Below are 23656 nucleotides of genomic sequence, written 5' to 3'. Positions count from 1 at the left end.
GCAACACACCTTACCCCTTAATTACACTCTCATGCCAATCAATCAATCGCTCCTATTCTCTCCCACCCGTCAAACGTATCCATCTACTCCAATCTAATCCACAATGTCTCCCCTAACGCACTCCTTCCCGACCTCCGCCCTCCCCACCGCAGTCCAAACAACCACAAAAAACTTCCAGGAAACCGCCCGAAAGCCGCCCGGTGTGAACCTCTCCGAATGCGCTCTGATGGAGATGGTGCAGTACTCCTGTAACCCACCGGAGAAGGGGCCGCCACAAGGAGCTGCAGGCGGCGGTGTCATAGAGTGCGAGAGTGTGGTTCGGTTGTTTAGGCGGTGCGTATCGTATGGCACTATATGCGTATTCGTATAATTCGTATATTTATTTATGTACGAGGATTTCCAGCTGACTTTGGTCGTGACAGATGTGCGGGAGGGCTTACGGTTGAGACTACAACGTGGGAGAGGAAGGGGAAGGGAAAGAAAGAGGAGGGAAAGCAATGACCGTGTAAATGTTTGCGAGAAGCACAAGAAGAACAAATAACGCCACGAATTACGAATAAACTCGGATGGTATGATAAATATTCATGAACGATGCATGTGCCGTATCGTCCTTGTAAGACACGCAAATGGCCATTTCTATGCCATTCCCAATGTTAAATCCCAACCCAAACCCCCCAAACCGAAACTCCTGGCATCGATAACCTAGAGATGGAAGAAAACGAAAAGCGAACAAAAGAACGAATCCACCTAATCCCTCTGCTAAACCAACGCGCCCCTAGCCCCTTTATTATTACTATTATGCATCGTCCGCTTATCAACCTTGCGCACATCCGCCCTCGTCTGCTTCCGCCAATAAACTCTGTCGCAATTCACAATCGGACTCAACTCTAGCGTCCCATTCTCAGGAACTTTCAACGGTGACGACAACGAGAACTCAGCATCAGTCCCTAACCCTCCCGCCCCGCCTCCACCAACAACCCCCTTAACCGCCTTCTCGAACATACTCTCCATACTCTCCAACCGGCTCCCCCACAACTTCTTCCCGCTATCCCCATCCCCACTCCCATCCGCCCCATCTCGAAATAGCAATCCCTCCCTCCCAGCCCTCGCCAGCTTCCTCAACGCCTCCTCCCCCAAGCGGCCCTCCTCTGTGGCCTTCTCACGAATCTTCCTCGGATCTGTCTCTCGCGTCGTAAACACCGGCGTCTCCTGGTAGGTGTGCTTGCTGGGGAAATTGGGGAAGTGTTTGGGGATATGTGTACTCAGCTGGCGGTGTTGGGTGCCGCTGAGATCTGGGCCGAGGAAGGGGAGGTCTGTGGCTGGGTTGGGGGCGGAGGGGGGTGGGGTGGGGAGGGGTGGTATTATTTGTTGTTCCCGTTGTGGGGACGGCGGTGTTAGGTATTTGTGCAGAGAGTCGAGATGAATATTGGTATTTCGGAAAGCATGTTCGAAATCGAGGGGGATGGGCTGCATGCGGCGACAGGAGGACATGGATTGGCGGGTGTAAGAGAGGATATGCAGGATGTCTACAATCGTCAGCAAATATAGATGCAACCTTAAGTTACTGAAGGAAGCATGTAAATATAAAGTATAAATGTAAAATACATACACTCCTCAACCGCACTCCTAAAACTATCCAGCGCAACTGGGTCCGCATGAGTGAAGCCGCAGTCGTGGACGAGCACACCAATGGAGAGCTTGAGTAATGTATCCACGGCGGTGGTGTCTGTGAAGGCAGAATCAGGCAGGTCTGGTGTCATAGGTGTTTGGAGGCGGTGATGGTATTCACGACGCTGCCGTTTTTGTAGCGAAGAGGCAGAGGCCGCTGTAGCAGGGGGGATGGCCATTGTGAGGGTGTAAGCTGGGCGACTGTAGGATGAGAGTTTGGAGTTAGGAACTAGGCGGCGTACTGTTGGGCAGTGAGCCGGAAGAGAGAATCGAAGATCATATACACGTTGACATCAGATCTGCTGCTCTGTCATCGGCTAACAGAATGCATAATAGGACCGTGTATTGTATCGTGATTGCTGTTGACTCTATCAATCTATCCATGGATGCAATAATGTGTTGGAGCGCAAAGAATGCGCAGGAGAGAAGGTCACGTGGAGGGAGCTGGCCGTTGTGGATTCGAATGAGGATGAAGATGGAAATTGAATTCCTATAACTATAGATGTATTTGTATGTCTGAGTAGGTGATACTTTCTCTGCTACTCACATCTCCCCCTTCCAATGGGAAATCCATACATTAATTCCCTTTTCCACTAGCTTTTCTCGATATCCAACACGGCGCTGCCCGTTTTCCCACGTGATCCCGGCTCCCGAGTTAATCCGAACCCTCTCACAGCAATCCAACATCAGTCCACTTGCCCATATTCCTGCTATTGACAACAACCACCACAACATCTACTCCAATCCCCCGTGTATCGGACACCAGCTGCATCCCACGTTAGCCTGCTAGGCCTGTACATTTACTCCCTCTCATCCCGCCCAATCCCGGAGCAATGTCCGCCATCCAACCCATCACGGGTGTAAGTTGCTTGCCAAAGTTTCCCCGTTCAATTCGCCCGCACCGGTCGACTCTCTTCACTCTCAATTGAAACCAATCATGCTAATTAGTGTATGTAAAGATGCTCCGTCGGGGCCTCGTGCTGGATCTCAGCACTGCCTTTGGTGAGTCTTGATCCCGATTCGCTCGTTCGTTTCGTTGTTCGCGACGGTGGCTATTCTGTAGATGTCCTGGAGCGGGAATCGGAGTGGGGTCCTAGGAAGGGACATTATATATAAGCCGTTGCCATTTCGTCCCCGGTTATATACAAAGACAAAATACATCTCCGAGTCCCTCAGTCCCAATCAACAATCTCCAAAACGAATAGACTAACTCATCTCCCCTTCCAATCAGGCCTCGGAACCACCTTCGGCTACCTATTCTGGTACGGTATGTAGCAACATATCCCACCCCCCCCCCCCCCATTTTTTTTTTTTATCTGTATGATGAACAAATCATCTAACCCACAATTGAAAACCAGGCTACCACCTCCCCCGCGTCCGGGCCCGTGACCGCCTCTATGCCCGCCTCGAAACTGAGCGCGCCCAAGGACTGCTGAACTAAGCAATAAATATGAAAGAGTGAAAACGACGAAGGGAAGGCAAGATAGGATGAGGATATAATATGAATGAATCTCCGCTCAATAAAATTCCACATCCCAATTCCAAATTTCACTTTCCAATTCCACTCGGAACGAATCAAATCGAAGCGAAAGGGCCGGATGAACCGGGGTACAACCGCATTTTGCATGTACATTGTACATTGTATATATAACTATGAATTCCGAATTGAAAAAGTTTTGCTCTACCCACTCCGCCTGTTTCTCGCCCAGCTATCTAGACCCCAAAAAACAAAACAAAACTGAAAGCGAACCGGTATACGGAGCTCGGTTTGATTCGCAAACAAGATTGGATGCGGGTGGTTATTCCTTTTCTTTTTTATCCTCTTTTATTTGTTGGGTTTTGTATGTCTTTGTGTTACGTGTTGCATTATGTACATATAACGAAAAAAAAAGAGATTTCTGTTTGTTGGCCTGGTTGGCTTTTGTTCAAGGGAAGCTCTATCTATTTTACGAGGGAATTAGGTATTCTCGGCTTTTACATCCTACTCCGTGCAGCCCAGTCTATCTTAAATATGCGGGGAGGGATATTTAGTATGCATAATTCTTTCAGTGCACCACAAAGATATGTGAGTGAAGAAAGTCCATGTAATTGATAGATATAGGATTTTCCATATTATCCACCTTTCTCTCCTTCCCTTCAACCAAATAAACACCTCACTCTGGCTGTAAGGAGGTAATCTTCGGTATCCGGAGATTCCCATTTGTTCACTTGGTCCCCTCGTTCAATTCAATTCAATTCAATTCAATCCAATCCAGTACAGGTGAAGATAGATAGCAGATGATGGCTATAGCTGCGAATACATGCATGGTATTGCACACCTGGTCGACGTCCTGTCAAATAACCGCTGGTATTTCAGTCTCCGGCCCATAATCTCCTCGCATTTCACCAGATCCGTCGATGTTTCGTTGCCCAATACGCACTACGCACATGGGTCGACAAGTCAATGGACTCTATGAGCCCTGTCCTGTGTTTCTTGATGATTTTCTTTCTTGTTGTTGCTGGCACTGCTGCTGCTGCGGCATCCCCCATGGAAATATTCGGTCTTCTCCACTTCAATTCCAATGGATATAGAGGAGCGTTACCTTACCTATCCCTACCAGCACTCACACAACCCGTAACTAACTGTTGTTAAGCCTCAAAACCGCCGGCATAAACCCTCTAACCCCATTACTCAACCACACCCTCCCCAGCTGGCCCTCCAACTCCCGCAGTTCCTCAACCCTCACAACCTCCTCCACACACATCCCCGCCGCAAGCGCATATCGTCTCGACGTCCCCGCATTCCCACCACTGGATAGCGGCGGCGTGACCCAGTAATAAGAGGAATCGTCTGCTGGTCCTCTACTATCACCGTCACCAATATCACGCGCCTCCCCAGGCACAGGGATCGATGCCGCCGGACCAAGACCCTGTTTTCGCCGTCGACGGAAATACACAGTTGTTATGCTGCCCTCCATCACCTCACCGGCAGGGTTATATATCAGCACCTCCGTCCTATCAAGCGGCGATGCAGTAATTCCCGCGCGCGCGCGCGATGCCGTGTAGTGATCTCGCGCGGTGGTTTTGTGGCGGGTGAAGAGTGACGGGTGGGTTGGTTGGGTGTCAAGTCGTACCGTCCACGGTTCGATTGCTACCCTTGCCGCGGGGGTTGCTTCCGCATGAATGACATTGCAGGATAGGAGGCGCGAGAGATCTGCCGTTGCGCTTGGTAAGACTAATAATATATTACTGGGCGTTGAGAGCGGTGGTGGGGGAGCGTTGCTGGTGATCGGGACAGCTTCGACCGTGAGGGCGCCGGCGGCATCGAGGAGGACACGCAGGCGCCAGGGATGGGTTGGGTCGGATTTGATATGCTCATTAAACTTTTGGGTAAGCTGGGAAAGGACTGTTTCTCGGGGTTGTTGTTGGAGGAGGGCGATTGCGGCGGGCCATTTAAAGTCGAGGGAGGCGGCGAGGAGGCGGTCGTAGTGGTAGCTGAGGAGGTAGTACGGGGACGTTCTGGGGGAGGGGTAGGAGTTTGATATATCCGGGGTTCTGGGGAGATCTGGATCGTAGCGGAGAGTCGAGATGATTTGGAAGTTGGGGGCTGGTTGGGACGGCTGCATTGCAAGATGTGGCGGGGAAGATGAGGGGGGATGGGAAAGACAGCGGGATGTGCTGCTGAGGGGGCAATGCTATTCCTTTTTCCTTTCTTTTGGGGTATTAGTTCCAAGCGAAAGCAATCTAGTTCTCAGCATCTGATAAAGGCCAATTGAGTAATTTGCGCAGTTGATAGTTAAGTAAATTGGTGCGAATAATTGTTAAATAAACAAAGATGACTGCGGTGGTCAGACGTCATTGCTGACTCAGCGACTCAAATAACTAACTAGTTAAATGCTTTGACTTCATCCAGAGACGAGAAACAACAATAGACAATATCAGCTACAGACATCAACAACGTTCACTACCTCGTTTCGAGAAGAGAGCAGCGTGGATTGCGCCCTACCAACCATGCGTACAATCGGCTGGAGAAATCTTATCAATTCGAATTGTAACCCCTGCGTTCCAGAACTAGCGATGTAACTCACAGCAGACATGTTATGAGAGCTCTATAGCTCCGGCCCAGCATTTCAGTTCGCATGGATGGCATCTCGCTCGGACAACTAACACTGCAATTCGATTTTACTCGCTTCGACTGATTACTGAGCGAATCACATCTTCCTTGAAGGGCCCATCCAGGATTTCCACTTGTTCCACCTGTTCCACCTGTTCCACCTGTTCCACGTCGAATCCACAAGGTCCTCCTTCACCCTAGCAGCGCTATCGCAAAACATATCTATCGCTTTTGTGCAGCACTAGACAATAGCGCGATATCGAAAGGGAACCTTGTGAGAAACAGCTCTTCAAGGTAGAATTCAAGAAACAATGGATAATTACGGCAATGAACAGGGCATACAGGGCGGTCTGTTGACTAGTAATTCTGGCTATATAAGCCATCGAGATACCCGCCGGGAAACCGACATCTCACCACGGAGTTCAAGTATCAAAATTCTCAGGGCCTCGAAAGACAATTCTATTATTCCCCCCCGGCCTTCTTGACCATCACCATGAGGCTCCCCATACCTGTTGTGTTTGCGTCCGTTTATGCGGGAGCTGTCCTCGCAGTTCCCCATGCAGATTGGAACCCAGCACCGCCATGCCATGCTTGCGCAGGTTGGCTGCAATGCAACCACAGCCCGAGAAACGACTATCCCATCCACAACTCTTGCAATGCCACCGAGCGGAGGATGATCCGTCGCGGTTTACAGGATGCCATGACTCTAGCTGCCCGGGCCAGAGACCATGTGCTCTGGTATGGCAAAGATTCCGCTCTGTACCGCAAGTACTTCGGCGATGGCCCGACTAGCGAGGTAATCGGGAACCTAGAGCGGGTCGTCAGTGGGAAAAAGTGGAAGACGTTGTTCCGCTGCGATGACCCGGATGGGAATTGCAAGCATTTCCCCAGTTTGTCCCCACCCCCCTTCTTCCCAAAATTTTTCCAAGAGAAATGGCCAGTTAATCCCATCTAGAATACGGCGGCCACTGGCGCGGCGAAAACGCCACCGACGAAACCGTAATCTGTGCGTTATCCTACCACACACGGCTATATCTCGATTACTTCTGCACGCGCGGGTATACCGTCTCCGGTTCACCGCGCAACACCTACTGGGGCACCGACATGCTGCATCGGCTGTTCCACATGCCTGCCATCGGCGAGTCCTACGTTGACCACTTTGCCAGCTCCTACGAGGACGTGATGCACCTAGCGAAGTATAATTCCACCTACGCCACGCGAGATAGCAATACGCTGCAGTACTTTGCGGCAGACGTGTATGGGCATGAAGTCGCCGTGCCGCATTTTGGGTGTCCGGGTAAGTGGGAAGAGGAAAAATCGACGACTACGACGATGCCACCCACTACTCAACCGACACAGGACACACCCACACCCACGGTTCCGCAGCCCCCAGCGCCAACCGTTCATGTACCACCGGTGGGTTGATTTTCCCTTACGCCTTAGTTGCCCATTTAACCCTTTTAGCTTCCAGTATGGCTGTGGTGCTGTTGTATCTTGCTAACACGTTATCTGTTTATCAGAATTGCCACACGCACGAGGGCGGAGAGTTGCATTGCCTCTAGGCCGCATATAGGGCTTTTGAGGAATGCAAGCTCGACCATTCTGCAGGTATGGCCCGAGGATGGAGGAGGGGCAAGGCCCCCTCTCCCCATCACGAATGACAGGGATAGCGGAGAGAGAATGCATGTTGGATGTCCATGATACCCACGCGTATACCAAGCCAGCATTTAACAATACAATGATAAGAATGACTTAGAAGAAAAGAATATGACAATCGGATAGAATAGGGATAATCGACTAGAATAGTACGCTACATCCTTTGTTCATTTCATCTCCATCGCGCCTGCATACTTAGCCTCACTCTGCAGAAGCTCCCAAGCTTCCCCTGACACAACCATCGTCTTGCACAGCCACACTCACACCGGGAGGGATGGATCATTCCCCTTCTCATTTTAACTACTCCGTACTTCAGCCCTACCAGCCCGCGCAGCCACAGCTCTTGAACCAACCGTGATCAGATCAGGCCATTTATTATTATTGCCTCTCCACAGCTGAATGGCGGAAACAAGTGATAAAATTTCTGGGACGGAGCCTCTTATTATTCTGCCCAATCTTGTTACTCCATAGACGAGGGGTTCTGAGCATCGTTGATCAAGTATTCTCTGAGATAGTCACCGCTCTTCCCGAGTGTAAACCACATACAAAAAGGCTGCGCCGTATACTTGAGTAAAGATGTGTAGCTAGTCACCATTCAGACAAGTATTTATTATTATGGAGTATTATAGTTAGACCAGCATCTCACCTCCCATCAAAGGAACCCAATGCCAATCAACACAGCATCAGCAAAAAGTTGCAACCCCCCCCTTCTCTCCTTTCAGAAATCCATATACTAGCATGCGCCTCCACCGAACCCACGAACCCACGAGCCAGCTGAGGCGGCGCTAAGTAGTAGTTTTTGAGAGTTCTACTCAAGGATTTGTTGGTTAGTTTGCCTAGGAAGTCATTATTATTATTGAATGCTGTGTCGAGTGTCGAGGAGCTAATACTATATATTCCATGGCTGTATTATATATAATAAGATACCTGTATCAGGCAATATGGTATTATACGGTATTTACAAGTATATTGCTTCGTCCGCTGCTTATTATTATTATTATTATTATTATTATTATTAGTCGACAACTACGGCATACACCGCTGCCCACTAGTACGCTGTAAGGAAGTAACTAACCAACCCAGTCCAGTCCAATCAGCCGGTGGATCGTGGCTGGCCAGATGAGTGCTATATTTAGACACCGAGCAGACGGACGGCAGACTGCAGCTGGGCGGTGTTGGTTGGTGTTGGTTGGTGGGCAATGCAATGGTGGCTAAAGGGAGCAAGTCGGCGTGCAATAATGATCTCTTTGTCGCTTGGGTTGGATGCGATGGCATCTTGTCCTGAGGATTCTTTAAATCTCTTTTCTTCTTCTTCATCTTCTTCTTCAACATACCGCGATGGATCTGGTTTTGCGGGGATGAGATCAGTCTAAAATTGCCCTCATGTCATTATTGTCCCTCGCACGCATGTTCACATGGAACTTACAGCACATGCATCCTTGCATACTCGCTGTCCAAACCCCCTAGAGCGATAATATAATTGACAGTTCAAGGGACGAGGAATTTACCAGTATTAATTATCCCAGACATTCCTGACAGCTCACGGGCTCACAGGCACTGAAATGAAGTCTGGACATGGAAACCAGGCGGATATAAAAGATGCCCCCTAATAACCATTCCATACACAATAAAAAAATAAGGAGAAAAATCAAACCTCGTGTTGACCCCCCTTTGGCTCCTTAATATAAAGGGAAGAGGGACAACGTTAGTTGGTCTGTAACAGCAACCCCACCCGCGTCTCATGTACTCGGTTATATAATGCCCTCTCTGGGCTCTCTCTGCGTCTGTTTCGATCAGACAGACAGTAACTATGGATCAAGATCTGCAGCTCATTTCCCGCCTTGGTCCAAGACTCCAAGAGCCCTCGGGGGGTTTGTGCGGGATGGGTGGGTGGAACTATAAACTACTTGTACTGTACTCCGTACTACGCAGCGTAATCCGTTGGCGGGTTTCAGATGGAATGCACAGGGCACAATGCTACCTGTTCTGTTGTGGTTTAGTGGGTATTTTTCAGTTCAATAACGTGCTTATACGGTGTACCGCGCTTGGAAAGATAAACGCTCAATCGCTAATAACTGTCGATTTAATAATAATAAACGACCTCATGTCTCTATAACTATCCGTGTATGTATAGGCACCTCTCTCATACTCAAGAGAACTAGCTAGATTTCAACCGCCGGGAATTTTAGGGGCAATTGGGGTGATCTCTCGAAAATGCGGCACAGGCAACATATGCAATGCATGGGAGGTTTATCTTATTCTGATCACATTGCTACCCTTTTTCCATCCATGCATCGATAATCCGTCTCGCCTGCTAAGTGGATGCTTAACTGGCAAAACGTATGCCGTGGGTAAAAAGGGCTATCAGTCGAAATCAAGTTGAAACACTCAAAGAAAAAGAGCTTTATTAGAAATTGGTTTGGCAGCGCTCCGCTACATGTATGTGTTGTGGTGATTTTGTCCCTCTCAACCTGCCAACACCTCTCGAATTAGAGAGCTGGCGTCCCTGAGTCCCTGAGATTTGCCCAGGGCTCGACTGAGACAGGTTTCGAATGTGGGATCGAGAGGGTGGCTTGAAAAGTTATTTTTGATTCTCTCTCCGTGGGTCTTGAAACTTTATCCCCGTTATAATCAAACTATTATTATTGAGGCGGTGCACCAGCAGGGGACGATAATAATAATAATAATAGATGATAGACAACCCTAGGAAAATCCACACTCACTCAGCGCTGAGCTGAGCGGGCCGGAGGCGGAGGGTTGTGAACTGAAGAACTGAAGAACTGAAGAACTGAGGAACTGAGGATATGCAGGTGGTGATGTCGTGCGATCCTCCATGAGCGAGCGAGCCACTGATGTAGTTCAACCAGCCGGGACAACGTCGGGAGGGTGGGGCATGAGCGGATCATATAGACGACCTGTAAATATATGTTTAGGCCGGCAAGTTGGCATCATGAAGTCGACTACTACGACTGCGTAGAGGGTAACGCGCTGGGAAGTGCGAAAATATATATATATCGAGGTAATAGATATATATTTCTATACGGAGTAGAACTTGTTGGAATGCTGTAGAGCAAGGAGCAAGCACACAAAACACATGTATACCTTCAAACCTTCTGGAACCGTAACTGAGCGTATCTTAAACATGACGGGACGGACTAATAATCACCACAAGGTGCGGTCAACATCCATTATTAGTAATAATATCAGATGTACGGATGTATGTATGGATGGATGGATGTTGGGCTGTATTTGGCGTTGTACGGTAACAGTATGGTATTAAACCGCGCGAATCAGCCTGCCCAGCCGCGCGTAATATGATTGGGGGTCAAAAACGGTAACTTTCGGGGAATCTTCCTCTGGCCAGGTACGTATGTTACCTGTACATACAGTGTCCGCTAAAAAGTTTGAGACCCTCCCCTTCTACGCTAGGCTTAATATAGTTTAGGGTTCGATAGTTAGTATACAAAATATTAATGAGAATTTGAGGAAGAATCATGCCAAGGTGGATCAATTAGGGCTTTTCAATACTAAATAGTGACTACGCTAAACTATATTAAGCCTATGTAAAGGGCGGAGGGTTTCAAACTTTTTAGCAGACACTGTACCTAACCTATCAAACCACAGGCCGGCCTTCGAATGACAAAACAGCGCGGAGGCAACCCGAAGTACCGCGGTATCATACAGGTAACTATAGACACAGTGACAGATACAGATACACATACACATACCGTACCGTACACACCCGCCTCGAAATAAATCGTCTCCAAGTTCCGTTTCAAAGGCCTTTGCTTTTTTGGCTTTATTATCTTCTTTTTTCCTTTTTCTTCATTTTCTTGTTCCTTTCGTCCTTCAGCTGTTGTTGTTGTTGTTGTTGTTGCTGCTGCTGCTGCTGCTGCTGTTGTCATCGTTCGTTGATGTTGCTGCTGTTGGTTCATTCAGGAAATAATAATAATAAGAAGAAGCGCTCGCTTTCCCTCGTCTCTCGTTTCCTGCTTCCCCATCGTTGGTGGTGGTTGTTCCTGGGCTCGATCATCGCCCGACTCCTCGTCTATCTCCCTGGCTTAACTAGTTAACCTCTTCCACCGCCAGCTAGCTTGCCTGCCTGGCTTCGTTCGTCCCCCCTAAAAAAAAAAAAAAAAGAAAGAAAGACATCTTCGTCGTCTTAACTCTTCTCCTCTTCTCCTCTTCTCATTCTTGTTCTCTCCACCCAGCCAAACACTCATAACCCCCTTGCCTGTCTGCATCGCCCACCAGCCTCTCGTTTTGACTGTGTGACCGCAGCTGCCTCATCATGGCCTATCCAGGCTCGAACTCCCCAGGGGGTTATGGCGAAGGCCATCGGCTACATGACCTCCCCCCGTCTGGCAATGTAAGCAAGCACCTTATTCGTATTGCTACTTTGGTGGTGGAGTGCTCGCGGCATTGAGATCAACCCCCCCTTGTCCTTGTCACTTCTGCTGCTATTTACTTCTCGTTTCAGACTTGTATATACAACGCAGGAACAACAACAACCTTGCTAACTAACCCCTTTCTCGCTCCTCCAGCAATATAATCTCCCCGCTGAACACGATGCCTCACAATCGCTTCTCCACCAAAACCAAGGCCCATTCAGCGGTCCCTTTGACGACCCCCATCATCAGCACGGTGGCTCTCCTGTCCGACCTCCCTCGAGATATAGCCTCACAGAATCTTACGTAACCGACCATCCCCAGTCCCAAGATCAATACGGCGGCCACATGGAAAACCCAGCTGCGGGCTTCGGTGTCCCTGGCCGCGTTCCATCCCCCTATACTCGGAGCGAAACTTCCTCCACCGAGGCCTGGCGTCAACGACAGGCTCCTGGTAACCTGCGCCGTTATGCCACCAGGAAAGTTAAGCTGGTTCAAGGCTCCGTGCTCAGTGTCGATTATCCCGTCCCCAGTGCTATTCAGAATGCTGTGCAGGCTAAATACCGAAATGACCTTGAGGGTGGTAGCGAGGAATTTACCCATATGCGATGTGAGTTTTGTTTCTCCCACTTTTTTTTTTTTTTTTTTTTTCCACTTCCCTAGACAGCTGCCGCCTTGCTAATTTGGTATCTTAGACACCGCTGCTACGTGTGATCCCAATGAGTTCACCCTACACAATGGCTACAATCTGCGCCCGGCAATGTATAACCGCCATACCGAGCTGCTGATCGCTATTACCTACTACAACGAAGATAAGATGCTTACTTCGCGCACCCTGCACGGTGTGATGCAAAATATCCGTGACATCGTCAATCTTAAGAAGTCTGAATTCTGGAACAAGGGAGGACCTGCTTGGCAAAAAATCGTTGTTTGTCTGGTCTTCGACGGAATTGACCCATGCGACAAAGATACCCTCGATGTGCTCGCCACCATTGGAGTCTACCAGGACGGCGTGATGAAGAAAGATGTTGATGGAAAGGAAACCATCGCTCATATTGTGAGTACATATGCACACCGTCTAATTTTTGCCCTCGCCACTTTACTAACTACCAGTCCAGTTTGAATATACTACCCAACTATCCGTCACCGCAAACCAACAACTGATTCGACCACACGATGACGGCCCATCGACGCTTCCCCCCGTGCAGATGATGTTCTGTCTAAAGCAGAAAAACAGCAAGAAAATCAACTCTCACAGATGGCTGTTCAATGCTTTTGGCCGAATCCTCAACCCGGAAATCTGTATCCTGCTCGACGCAGGTACCAAACCCGGCCCTAAATCCTTACTTGCACTTTGGGAAGCTTTTTACAACGACAAAGATCTTGGTGGGTCCTGCGGTGAGATCCACGCTATGTTGGGTAAGGGCTGGAAGAACCTCATCAACCCCCTCGTCGCAGCGCAGAACTTCGAATACAAAATCAGTAACATCCTGGATAAACCGCTGGAATCCTCTTTCGGATACGTCAGCGTGTTGCCCGGTGCCTTCTCCGCTTACCGCTTCCGTGCAATCATGGGTAGACCGCTCGAACAGTACTTCCACGGTGACCATACTCTTTCCAAACAACTTGGCCCCAAAGGTATCGAGGGCATGAATATTTTCAAGAAGAACATGTTCTTGGCCGAGGATCGGATTCTGTGTTTCGAACTTGTAGCCAAAGCCGGGTCTAAATGGCATTTGTCCTACGTCAAATCGTCCAAGGGGGAGACTGACGTGCCTGAGGGAGCTGCGGAATTCATCGGTCAGCGTCGTCGGTGGCTCAACGGCTCGTTCGCGGCGAGTATCTACTCGCTCATGCACTTTGGCAGAATGTATAAGAGCGGCCACAATCTCCTGCGCATGTTCTTCTTCCATATTCAGATGATTTATAATACGTGTACGGTTTTCATGTCTTGGTTTGCGCTTGGTATGTCTTATTTACTATCCTTATTTCGCGAGAGAAACTCATCCCTTTCACGCTCTTTTTTTTTCGTTTTTGGACTATTATCGCTAATGCTATGTTCTAGCTTCCTACTGGCTCACAACTTCCGTTATCATGGACCTCGTTGGCAGTCCTCCCGCTCCAGAATCTGGGAACCAGCAGAGAGCATTCCCATTCGGCAACACGGCTACTCCAATTGTAAACACGATTCTGAAATACTTGTATCTGGCCTTCCTACTCTTACAGTTTATTTTGTCGTTGGGTAACCGGCCTAAAGGGTGAGTTTTTAACCGTATAATTCCATGATCCCCAACAAAGGAACCAGGGGAGCTCAGAAACATCCAATTCATGACAATATAACCACACTGAACATGCCCACTGTTGATGTACGGTGGTAATTTCTGTGGTGGTTGTATTGTGACGAGTTACACGCCTCGCCGGCATATTCTGCAGCCCCCAGATTCGGAGTGTGGACTTCCCTACTTTATCATTACAGCGGACGATATATTAACCATTACTTCTTCAGATCCAAACACTCGTACATCACCTCCTTCGTCTTATTCGGCCTCATCCAAGTGTACATCATCATCCTATCCATGTATCTCGTCATCCGTGCTTTCAGCGGTGGCACACTGGCTTTCACAACAGACCAAGGCATTGGTGAATTCTTCAAATCCTTCTTCAATTCCGAAGGACCAGGAATCATCATCATTGCCCTCGCCGCAACCTTCGGTCTCTACTTTGTCGCCTCCTTCATGTACCTCGATCCCTGGCACATGTTCACGTCCTTCCCCGCCTACCTCCTAATTATGTCTTCCTACATCAACATCTTGATGGTCTACGCCTTCAGCAACTGGCACGACGTTTCCTGGGGAACAAAAGGCGCCGACAAAGCCGACGCACTCCCTTCTGCACAGACGCAAAAGGAAGATGACGGCAAAGCCGCTGTGATTGAGGAGATTGACAAGCCGCAGGCAGATATTGATAGCCAGTTTGAGAGCACTGTGAAGCGCGCGCTGACGCCCTATGTGGAGCCGAAGGTGAAGGAGGGCAAGTCTCTAGATGATTCGTATAAGAGTTTCCGGACACGGTTGGTAACCTCGTGGCTGTTCTCGAATGGGATTCTTGCAGTCGCTATCACGAGTGAGGATGTTAATAAGTTTGGATTTACGGTATATTCTTTCCTGTCTTTTTGCTTGCTTGACCCATCCACCCCACTCCAGTCGGATTCCCTTCGCCCCTGTGAATGCCCATTGCTAACATAACATCCAATAATCTAGTCCCGAGCAACCAACCGAACCACACATTTCTTCCAGGCTCTCCTGTGGGCAACCGCAGCGCTGTCTCTAGTCCGCTTCATCGGCGCTTGTTGGTTCCTTGGCCGGACGGGTATTATGTGCTGCTTTGCGAGACGGTAGTTTTATTTGTCTTACCTTTTTTTTTTTTTTTTTTTTTTTTTTTTTTTTTTTGGCGGGGTATCATGGATTGTTTTTTTCTTTGCTTATCTTTTCGGCGGCACGAAACCTAGAGAGAGCCAAGGAGAGAGAAAGGGGAAACGACAAAATGAAAAGCGAAGAAAGAAACTGGTAGCTGGCATCTGGCAGCTGGCCACATCCCCCCTGATTTTTTACGAACATGCCCTTTTGGTTTTATTTTCTCCTTCGATTTTCCCATATTACTTTCCCTGTGTCGTTTTCCTCATGTTTCGTTGATGGCAAGATGTATTTTCCCTTTCTTTCCCTTTCTTTCCCCTTTTTGTTGCGTGCTGACCGATTTGCGTGAGAGTCTCTGGAATGTGATGTCTGTTGTCCCTCTCTATTCCCCCCAACTCTGCTGCTGCTGCTGCTGCCGTTGTTGTTTTCGTCGTCGATCTTAACGTCTAGCTCCGTCCTAACTTTTGTTGTAAATGTATTAAATCCTAGATGACGGCTGATTTTTTTCTATCATTCTTTTTCTTGTCCCTTGGTCTCCCCTACTTCTCTTTCCTTTTCCTTATTTGCAAATGCGTGATTGGTTGGCTCGCTTGCTTTCTGTTGTTACTGTGGCTCTTTTTAACGCGTTCATGATGATCTGATTGAATAATAAGGACACAACGCTGCGTACAGGATATAGGTACTGTTGCAAGCTAAACAATAATAGTTTTCCTACTTCATGCAAGCCCCGTGTCTTCGTTATTTGTCGTAACTTTTTATGTCTGTTGCTCTCCTCTTCTTTTCCATCTTACCTGCCCCGATTTAATCCTTGGTCTTAGACCCCTTAGCTTTTACAAAGAAAAGGTTCATTTCAATGCTGCCTTATGATGTTTTAATTTTCACTTTCTGTTCCCCGCCATGGTGCTTGATATGTCTGCAGCAAAGAATATGTATACCCACATTGAAGTGCTCGGGAGCCTGCATTACAGCCCTTTATTTCAAGAAAGAGACAAACCACTTTTGCAACGGTTAAGAAACTGTCAATTTCTGCTGCCTATATCAAAAACCAATCTGCACAGCCGCCGCTGTTCTATCCACCACGACAGCCTATGATTTCCACCCCTCCAAGCACCCCAAGCACCCCAAGCAACCCTATAACCAGCCCACTTCCAGGCGCCGCCGCTAAACTTAGCCTTAACCAATTTTTGGCAGGCAACATCACGTGTCTTGCCCCAAACCAAACCAAACTATCGTCATGTCATCCCATCCTGTGCTGTTGTCCTCGTTGGCTTTGAAATCTCTCTCATCTTCAAACCGTCAACAACCTCACAGTCTAGTATTTTCATTGCCCCCTCTCCCCCCTCATTTCTCTGACACAGCATAGTACAAAAATAATCCACCAGAGCACTTGGCCCGTGTACATACCCTGAAATCACACGCCACTTCCCCTTGCCCCCTTCCCCCCCCCCTCTCTCTCTGTTCTACCTCCTATTTCAGCGGGATCAGGTAATAAGATAATATAACATAGAAGATCCCGGCTTAGGTTACCTTGACTTCACAAACGCTTCATTTGCTTCCGACCTCTCATTTTCCCTTTTCTTTTTGGACCATAAACCAGCCTCTCCCCGCTGATATCAATCGATCGAAACCCGCCCCCTTCCGCCCAGCGCTCTACCTATTACGAACCTCCCTGCCCTCTTCCTACCCTCCTCCTACCTTACGAACTCGACGTGCTTTCGTCTGATAACCAACCCAAGCCCAAGGCAAAATTCGATATACACAACTGAATTGGGCTGGAAAAAAATCTTTCACGTCTGGGGACGGTTACACCGTTTTCTCATCTCGGGTTCTCTCTCTTTTTCGTCTCGTCTCTTTTTGAGTGGTTTTCAGAAACGGCTGAACCGGCTGGCTACACGGCTTTAGGAGGGAGAATACGAAAGTCTCTTGTTTCTTTTGTTAACGGGAGGAAGAATCGGTGGTTGGAATCCAGCAAAAGTTTTTGACTTTTTTGATTCTGCTCTTTTTTTCTCATTTTGTTGTTAAGGGTCTACGGCGCAAACGTAACAGAAAAGTATCAGGGGGAAAAACACACGGGACGCTGTTTTTGTGTGTGTGTGTACGGGATGCAAGGGTAGGAAACGGGAAAAATACGAGACGAGAAGGACGGGGTATCAGGCAGACAACAGGCGAGGCTTGTTGTGTGGTATCCTTTGCATATACTTTGCACATATAACGCTTTTGTTTTGGTGATTGTGTACCTGGAGCGCAGGGGTTTTCTTTTTGCAAGATGTTGAAGATATTGTCTTTGGTAAGTTAAATTGGCTGTGCGTTGTTGTTATTGACATCATCTTCTCCCTTCCCCTTTTGGCACTCCATTTTCAAATATCCCTGGACCTCCAGCACTTCGTTATCATTCACTGCTTATACTCCCTGGCTTCTGCTTTTATTTTTTTTAGAGACAGAATACATAGAAACTAACTGTCCCTGTGCTACAGAAAAAGAAGCAGCAAGAGGAGGCTGCTGCTGCTGGGCAGGTCAAGAATAAAGTCGGAGGTGCTAAAACCCGAATTCAACATGGTATGTTTTGCCAACATCAATATTTTGTGATAGGCGAAAATCTTTTCCGACTGGCGTAAATTAACTATGAACTTCGTCGATGCACGCTCACAGATCTAATCCGGGTCGGAGAACAGGAGGAAGACAGCAGAGGGACTGCACGTCCGATTAAATTTCTGTGGAAGGATGGTGATGACCCGTTTCATTTTAGCGTATTGATCGAGCCTGACGAGGGTGTGTACAAGGGTGGTTCGTTTAAGTTCGACTTTGAGATTCCCGAACACGAGTACCCGTATGCACCTCCTCGAGTAAAGTGCACTCAGAAGATATACCACCCGAATATCGATCCGCAAGGGAATGTGTGTCTGAATATACTGCGAGAAGGGTGGACAGCCGCGCTGGATGTCCAAGCGGTTGCATTTGGCCTACTGGTGCGTTCCCCTCCTTTTAGCCAAGGAGAAATGTAGAACCACAATGAAGAAAGTGAAATAAACTATGCGTTCCCAGACTAACACCAGCACGCAAACAAACAGCATATCTTCATGCACACTACATACGAAGATCCCTTGATCCAAGAAGTCGCTGATGACCTTCGGCTAAACCGTGAGGGCTTCAAGCGCAACGTTCGAACAGCCATGCAGGGGGGAACAGTGAGGAATATAAAGTACGACCGTGTCCTGAAGGGCTGAGATGAGCCAGGTGATTACAGTAGCAATAGAGGCGTTGTACTGAACGGGACAAAAAATAGAGCGGGGTTAGCAGAGCAAAATTCCGAGGATATCATCGAAACGAGTAACTATGTCCAAACTTTGAATGGGATAGAGATATTGTAATAGCGTACTGTACATACACTGCATGTGCGCGGTCCTCATTTTTTTTGTTTTTGCGTTCCTTCCGCGAATTATCTTTAGAATTATTTTATTTTCACGTCTGCCCCTCCATCTAAAAAACCGTTAGGGTTGTTCAGTTCATTAGCCCGATGTACTGGCTGTGCCCGTGAGTTAATAATGTCATGTCACACAGTATGCAGCAGAGTTGAATATCCTTTCCCAATTTCCTCCATTTCCATATATGTGAATTTCATAACAACAAACTATATCTCTAAGAAAGATGATTATCATTGACGAGCGCCACTCCTAGGTTGGAGTCATTCGAAATCAATGTGCTGCTGACAACGGCCTTTTATGCTCTATGGTATACTTAGATGGAGCACACGGGCACGCCGTAAAGTACCTCCGAGTTGCAAAACCCCGTGTGATATTCAAAATTCAGATTTCAGAATGACAATCAACAATACAATCCTCGGCATGGAACGAAAAAAATCCCCATAAGAACAACCCTCCCCCCCCCCCCCGGTAATCCATACCATCCTCACGGACACTCAATTTCAACAAGAGTGGCTACCCCAAGATGGTTCCCCCACAGAAAAGTGTTATTCCGACAGACCATACGAGCCGGGCTGTCTGGGCAGTATTCCGGCGGAACCCAGAGAAACTTTTCGCCGTTGCGTATCACCCATTCGTCTTGAAAATAGAGCTTCAACACGGGCTGTCGTTCCGATGCTGGTTGCGTGACGGTTGTGATATTTGGAATGTTTAGCAATCCGGATTCAACTTCAACGCTTGAAAAATCATCAGGAGAGCCTCCAATTTCCCAGAATCCAGTGTCGGTTTCAACCTTTCCCACTTCTGCCCCTGTTGCTATATCCAGCAATTCCACCGTATGAGAATCCTTTATGACCAGCAATTTGTTATCTTTCGAGAACGCAATAGCTCCATTTCTGATTAAGCATCGGGTTTCAATGTCTCGGAGATGCTTTCCTGTGGAGACATCATGCAGAGCGATTATGTCGCAAGGGGAACCCGAGCGGCGGGTTGAGGAAGCGAGCAAAGATCCGTCATCTGAAAATTTACATGGGGTCCCAGTTCCAGGTTTGTGCAAGAACTGGGTGGTTTTCTTCTCCAGATTGCAAAGGCATATCCTGTCGTCATAGTCAGACAGAGCAAATGCTTTTCCATCCTCCGAGAAGATACAGGGCATAGCGCGAGGATAACGGGCCTCAATGTGACTTAGATCAAGCAGCAGCTCATTTTCGCCATTGGACAGATCGGTTAGGGTGACAGCCTTATCAGTTTGAGAAAAGGTAGTCAAGAACCTATTATCTTCTGAGAAGACCAGGTGGCTAAACCAGTTTCCGTTGATGAATAATTTGAGATTAACAAGGTTATCGCATATCGCAACTCCTCCATCATACTGTGAGGCGGCCAAGAGCTTAACATCTTTGGAGAGAGCAATGGACAGTATGGGAAAAGGATCCGTGTCACCAGACGACTTAGTTATGTTCAAATCCCAGAGTCTAACAGTATAATCCATCGACGCAGATCCAAGAAGTTTAGTATCTCCCGAAAGCGCAATGCTTGTTACTATACCTTTATGGCCTGTGAGGACGTGACTGATACTGCCAGATCCTAGATCTATAATGATAATGATGGATTCAGATGCCACAACAAGGAGCCCGTCGTTTTCCGCGAATGCCATCATCGACTTTGGGTATTCTGCGGTGAATTTGCGCAATACTTTCCCATTGGATGACTCTCGGATTAGAATCCAGCTAGGGGAGCAATGTGCGAAAAGCTTACGGTTGGCGGAAAATGCGGTCACAGTAGCCAAGCCCCCGTGGTCTTCAAAGGAGTGCAATGCTTCCTCGGTTGACGGATTCCAGATTTTTATCACATCTTCTGACATTGAGACAATATCCCCGCTGTGTGAAAATGAGAAATTGCGCACCCGGTGCTTATGTCCGGTAAATGTGCGCAATAGGCGTTTCTCACGTACGTCCCACACTTTGATTTCTCGTTCTCTTAGTGTAAAGGCTAGATAACTACCATCCCCGGAGAAACAAAGATGGTTATGCCAAGGAGGGTCGCCTGTCTCAATCGTCTGTAGAAGCTCTCCTAAATCGGGGTCCCACAGCCGTATGATATGGGGAGATGCCGACGCTAGAACCTTATCGTTCGGTGAGAATAGAACAGTTACGAAACGTTCTTCGGATTGAGCAGGTAGCTCCCGGAGTACCATTCCTGTAGACGGTTTAATTATCTGTATCGAAGAACGGGCCGCAATGGCGAGGAGATCACTATTCCAAGCAAACGCAAAGTCGTAGCTGCTGGGAGGATGTTGGAATTTTTGCCTCTGTTCTCCGGTTTCAGCGTCCCAAAGTATGACTGCCTCGTTTGTTTCAGCGGCAAGCAACTTATTATCGCTCGAGAAGAGAATCTTTGCAATATATCCAGTGTTGCTATCAAGCGTCTGCAGGGTATCCCCCCAGTCAGTGAGGAGACCCGACACACGGCGGATCCACGACGGGACATGATCTTTAAACTGCTTTTTGACAACGCTGCTCTCTGGAGCGAAAGCCAAAGCTGACGAATAAACCTGAAGAGGTGCAGTATGTATAATCTGCCTGTTTCTCAGAACGAAACGTCTTGCGTCATTGAGGAATAGTGCTAGAGCGTTGCTCTCACCGGGCTATATTGTTAAAACGTTAGTTAGAGGGACGACGAACATTTTTGAACACAGGGCTACTTATTTACCGCAGTTAAATTTAGCAGCGTTTTGATCATTGGGATCGCCTCTGAAATCCTCCCCATGAGTGCGAGGCCTTCAAGCCAGTGAATGAAACGCTCCTGAAGGAACTTATCGACTCGGTCCTCATCGCGGATATGATCGCCACTCTGCTCCAAATGATATACCCAATGACGGCAGGCATACTTTACTTCATTCGGGAGGCACATATCTATCGTCTTCCTGTCAATATCCACTCTAAACGTGCCAGGTACTTTTATATCGCAAATGTTCGTTTTCAGAACCCCAGGCCGAGATAATAAGTCAAGGCATCTAGAAGCTACGCGCTTGTGTTGGTTCATTTCGTCGAGAAAGAACGGGGATTTGCCGCGCTTTTTTGTGTCGATAAGGAAATCGCGGAATGAAAGATGTGACAACCGGACGGGGGAATCTTGGTTATTTGGAACATTCAGGACCGAGTGAAGCATTTTCAGTCTTCGGTCGACCTCCGGTTTTTCAAGCCCGAGGAGATTTTCCAGTGAATTTGTGGACAGAGGCTCTGTGAGAATTATAATTGAGCCAACAACTTCTTCGAACTCAGCAAGCATAACCTCTTTCTCGTCTTCATCGAGACCAGTGAGTAACTGGTCCAGCACTGGAAGATAAGTTTTGTCGAATTTGGATGTCTGCGCGGCTGTTCGGTATTTTAGTACCAACCCTAGGCGCTTTTCTGGGTGGAATCTGGGATCGCCAACAAATCGACACGTAGTGGCCGCAAAAATGAAGAGCGGTAGCGCCATGTCCACGAGGATGTTGAGGCGACGTTGTCCAGGCCAATCTGGAGGTAGAAAGGAGTCGGACGTGCTGAGCGATTGGTTATGATCGTCCTTGACTTTCGATAGTTCATGCTTCAGAAAAACTGATATATCATGCGCAATGGCGGGGCGTGGGATATCATGCAATACTACGTCACGATGCATGTCTCCTGCCATGGCCTTAAAAACCCAATCGAATCGGTAATTCCGGCCTGCTAGTTACGAAGATCCGCAAGTTTATCGACTGAATAGTTTTCGTCCTGGCCAAATGGTGAAGGATGGCTTTTATATCTTGCTCGCGTTCGCATTCATCTAAAGCATCAATCACAATAACGAGATGTGGTGCCTTTGGAAACCGTCCCGTCAACTCAAGCAAAGGCTCCAAAATAAATTTCTCAAATTGCTCGGTAAGAGCCTTCTTGACCAAGTCAGGATCTGCTTCAATAGCCTTTTTCACATGTTCTAACAACACCGGCAATTTGGACACCATCTGGGCGATAATGGTAGTGAAAAATTTCGCTGCATGGCCACGGTCGCCTTCGCCCCTTCTGAAAAAGAAGCTGGCACCTAGAAAGCCCATGCCAGAAAGGGTTTGAGCCACAGTTCGTGAAATAGTAGATTTTCCGGTACCAGCCATCCCATTTAGCCAGAAGATGGCCTGGGACTGTTGATCCGTTGCCCAGTTAAAAATCTGCTGAAGGATATCCGTTCGGGTATCAGGGTGGCATTTTGGGTCACCCTCGTTGGCATGAGAATCGAAAGATGCCCCCTCAGCAGAGGGTAGGTGCGATAGAACTGTTGAGAGTGTTGCGTTATCTTGATTCTCTACTATGCTGAGAATAGCAACTCTGTATACACTCATTGTTAGATAATAATCCCTTAAAAACCAGTTCAAATTGATGTGTGGCTTACGTTTGATCAATCTGCAATGCTAAAAGTATAGTATTCCTACATCGCTCCATGTTCTGGAGACGTTTTTCGAACTCTTTGCTCTCGAAGGGCCACTTTAAAGACGACCGAAATTTGATGAAACCTGCGATCTTGCGGGGCTTCTTCGGCTTGACTCTGGCTTCCAGCTCTGAGAGCTGCGAGTGGCAGTCGACAACCGCATTGTGTAGTTTCTGCGAGGAAGATAGCTTCGCGGTATTGGGACCATTCAGAAGTTGCTTGGCATCATCGAGAATGTCGAGCAAGGAATTGATTTCCTTCTCGAGGAGTAGTTTATCAGCAGACGCAGCCCTGACCGCATTGATATACGTGAGACACTCAATGGCAATCTTCGCGGTCACCTCCACGAGCGCAACAATATTTGCAACTGCACTGACTGCTTCCATAATAAAGCATCCTCAACGCATAGAAGACAATCTTCATCAACGAAGAAGCGTAATTCACGAAAGGATAGAATTGCTTTCTCCATGATCGATGAGGTTCAGAGTGACAAGCCATGTCATTGCCTGCCTGCCAGCCTGATCCCGAAGCCGCCAATTACAAGGCGGGCGCTGCTCTGCATTGGTGTCACGCCAT

The 23656-nt window shown here is 48.0% G+C and overlaps 10 protein-coding genes across 13 annotated transcripts; 5 read left to right on the top strand and 5 right to left on the bottom strand.

Moving 5' to 3' along the window:
- Positions 1-11: 11 nt before the first annotated feature.
- BDCG_06608 lies at positions 12-2231 on the bottom strand. 2 transcript variants are annotated; one of them, XM_045422360.1, is made up of 3 exons: positions 1953-2222; positions 1610-1869; positions 336-1526 (listed from the first exon to the last, which is right to left on the bottom strand). In XM_045422360.1, the coding sequence occupies exons 2-3, from the start codon at positions 1845-1847 to the stop codon at positions 760-762; spliced, it is 1005 nt and encodes a 334-aa protein (XP_045281766.1). In that variant the 5' UTR covers positions 1848-1869; positions 1953-2222; the 3' UTR covers positions 336-759. The 2 variants fall into 2 exon arrangements, with proteins under 2 accessions (XP_045281765.1, XP_045281766.1); XM_045422359.1 differs by having other exon boundaries at positions 12-1526; positions 1610-2231.
- Positions 23-2035, top strand: BDCG_06609 (uncharacterized protein). Its single transcript, XM_045422361.1, has 2 exons — positions 23-333; positions 423-2035. The coding sequence occupies exons 1-2, from the start codon at positions 104-106 to the stop codon at positions 499-501; spliced, it is 309 nt and encodes a 102-aa protein (XP_045278017.1). The 5' UTR covers positions 23-103; the 3' UTR covers positions 502-2035.
- Positions 2232-2501: 270 nt separating the features above from the next.
- On the top strand, positions 2502-3109 carry BDCG_06607 (cytochrome c oxidase subunit 7; the record flags this gene model as incomplete). The annotated part of the gene is made up of 4 exons (XM_045422358.1): positions 2502-2528; positions 2628-2670; positions 2900-2935; positions 3027-3109. The coding sequence occupies 4 exons, from the start codon at positions 2502-2504 to the stop codon at positions 3107-3109; spliced, it is 189 nt and encodes a 62-aa protein (XP_045278016.1).
- A 325-nt stretch (positions 3110-3434) lies between these two features.
- BDCG_06606 (uncharacterized protein) lies at positions 3435-5648 on the bottom strand. Its single transcript, XM_045422357.1, has one exon. It carries the CDS (start codon positions 5271-5273, stop codon positions 4287-4289), a length of 987 nt encoding a protein of 328 aa, XP_045278015.1. The 5' UTR covers positions 5274-5648; the 3' UTR covers positions 3435-4286.
- Positions 5571-9888, top strand: BDCG_06605 (CHA1 protein). Its single transcript, XM_045422356.1, has 4 exons — positions 5571-6651; positions 6717-7177; positions 7282-9416; positions 9552-9888. Exons 1-3 carry the CDS (start codon positions 6255-6257, stop codon positions 7321-7323), a joined length of 900 nt encoding a protein of 299 aa, XP_045278014.1. The 5' UTR covers positions 5571-6254; the 3' UTR covers positions 7324-9416; positions 9552-9888.
- BDCG_17348 lies at positions 8409-9289 on the bottom strand. Of its 3 annotated transcripts, none has more exons than XM_045426485.1 (2): positions 8844-9289; positions 8409-8786 (listed from the first exon to the last, which is right to left on the bottom strand). In XM_045426485.1, the coding sequence occupies exons 1-2, from the start codon at positions 8852-8854 to the stop codon at positions 8444-8446; spliced, it is 354 nt and encodes a 117-aa protein (XP_045281762.1). In that variant the 5' UTR covers positions 8855-9289; the 3' UTR covers positions 8409-8443. The 3 variants fall into 3 exon arrangements, with proteins under 3 accessions (XP_045281762.1, XP_045281763.1, XP_045281764.1); XM_045426486.1 differs by having other exon boundaries at positions 8409-8761; XM_045426487.1 differs by having other exon boundaries at positions 8926-9285.
- A 1270-nt stretch (positions 9889-11158) lies between the features above and the next one.
- Positions 11159-16381, top strand: BDCG_06604 (chitin synthase G). Its single transcript, XM_045422355.1, has 7 exons — positions 11159-11786; positions 11962-12415; positions 12501-12862; positions 12924-13770; positions 13871-14063; positions 14312-14957; positions 15066-16381. The coding sequence occupies exons 1-7, from the start codon at positions 11709-11711 to the stop codon at positions 15201-15203; spliced, it is 2718 nt and encodes a 905-aa protein (XP_045278013.1). The 5' UTR covers positions 11159-11708; the 3' UTR covers positions 15204-16381.
- Positions 16382-16392: 11 nt separating this feature from the next.
- BDCG_06603 (ubiquitin-conjugating enzyme E2 M) lies at positions 16393-18806 on the top strand. The gene is made up of 4 exons (XM_045422354.1): positions 16393-17505; positions 17693-17774; positions 17868-18184; positions 18287-18806. The coding sequence occupies exons 1-4, from the start codon at positions 17485-17487 to the stop codon at positions 18440-18442; spliced, it is 576 nt and encodes a 191-aa protein (XP_045278012.1). The 5' UTR covers positions 16393-17484; the 3' UTR covers positions 18443-18806.
- Positions 18807-19124: 318 nt separating this feature from the next.
- On the bottom strand, positions 19125-22309 carry BDCG_17347 (uncharacterized protein; the record flags this gene model as incomplete). Its single annotated transcript, XM_045426484.1, has 2 exons — positions 19125-21281; positions 21347-22309. 2 exons carry the CDS (start codon positions 22307-22309, stop codon positions 19125-19127), a joined length of 3120 nt encoding a protein of 1039 aa, XP_045281761.1.
- Positions 22310-22313: 4 nt separating this feature from the next.
- BDCG_17346 (uncharacterized protein) lies at positions 22314-23466 on the bottom strand (the record flags this gene model as incomplete). The annotated part of the gene is made up of 2 exons (XM_045426483.1): positions 22314-22980; positions 23045-23466. The coding sequence occupies 2 exons, from the start codon at positions 23464-23466 to the stop codon at positions 22314-22316; spliced, it is 1089 nt and encodes a 362-aa protein (XP_045281760.1).
- Between the last annotated feature and the right edge of the window lie 190 nt (positions 23467-23656).

Source organism: Blastomyces dermatitidis, assembly GCF_000003525.1.
Source record: "Blastomyces dermatitidis ER-3 genomic scaffold supercont1.7, whole genome shotgun sequence".
Lineage (NCBI taxonomy): Eukaryota > Fungi > Ascomycota > Eurotiomycetes > Onygenales > Ajellomycetaceae > Blastomyces > Blastomyces dermatitidis.
The sequence above is the reverse complement of the archived record's forward strand: the minus strand, read 5'-3'. Positions and strand labels throughout refer to the sequence as shown.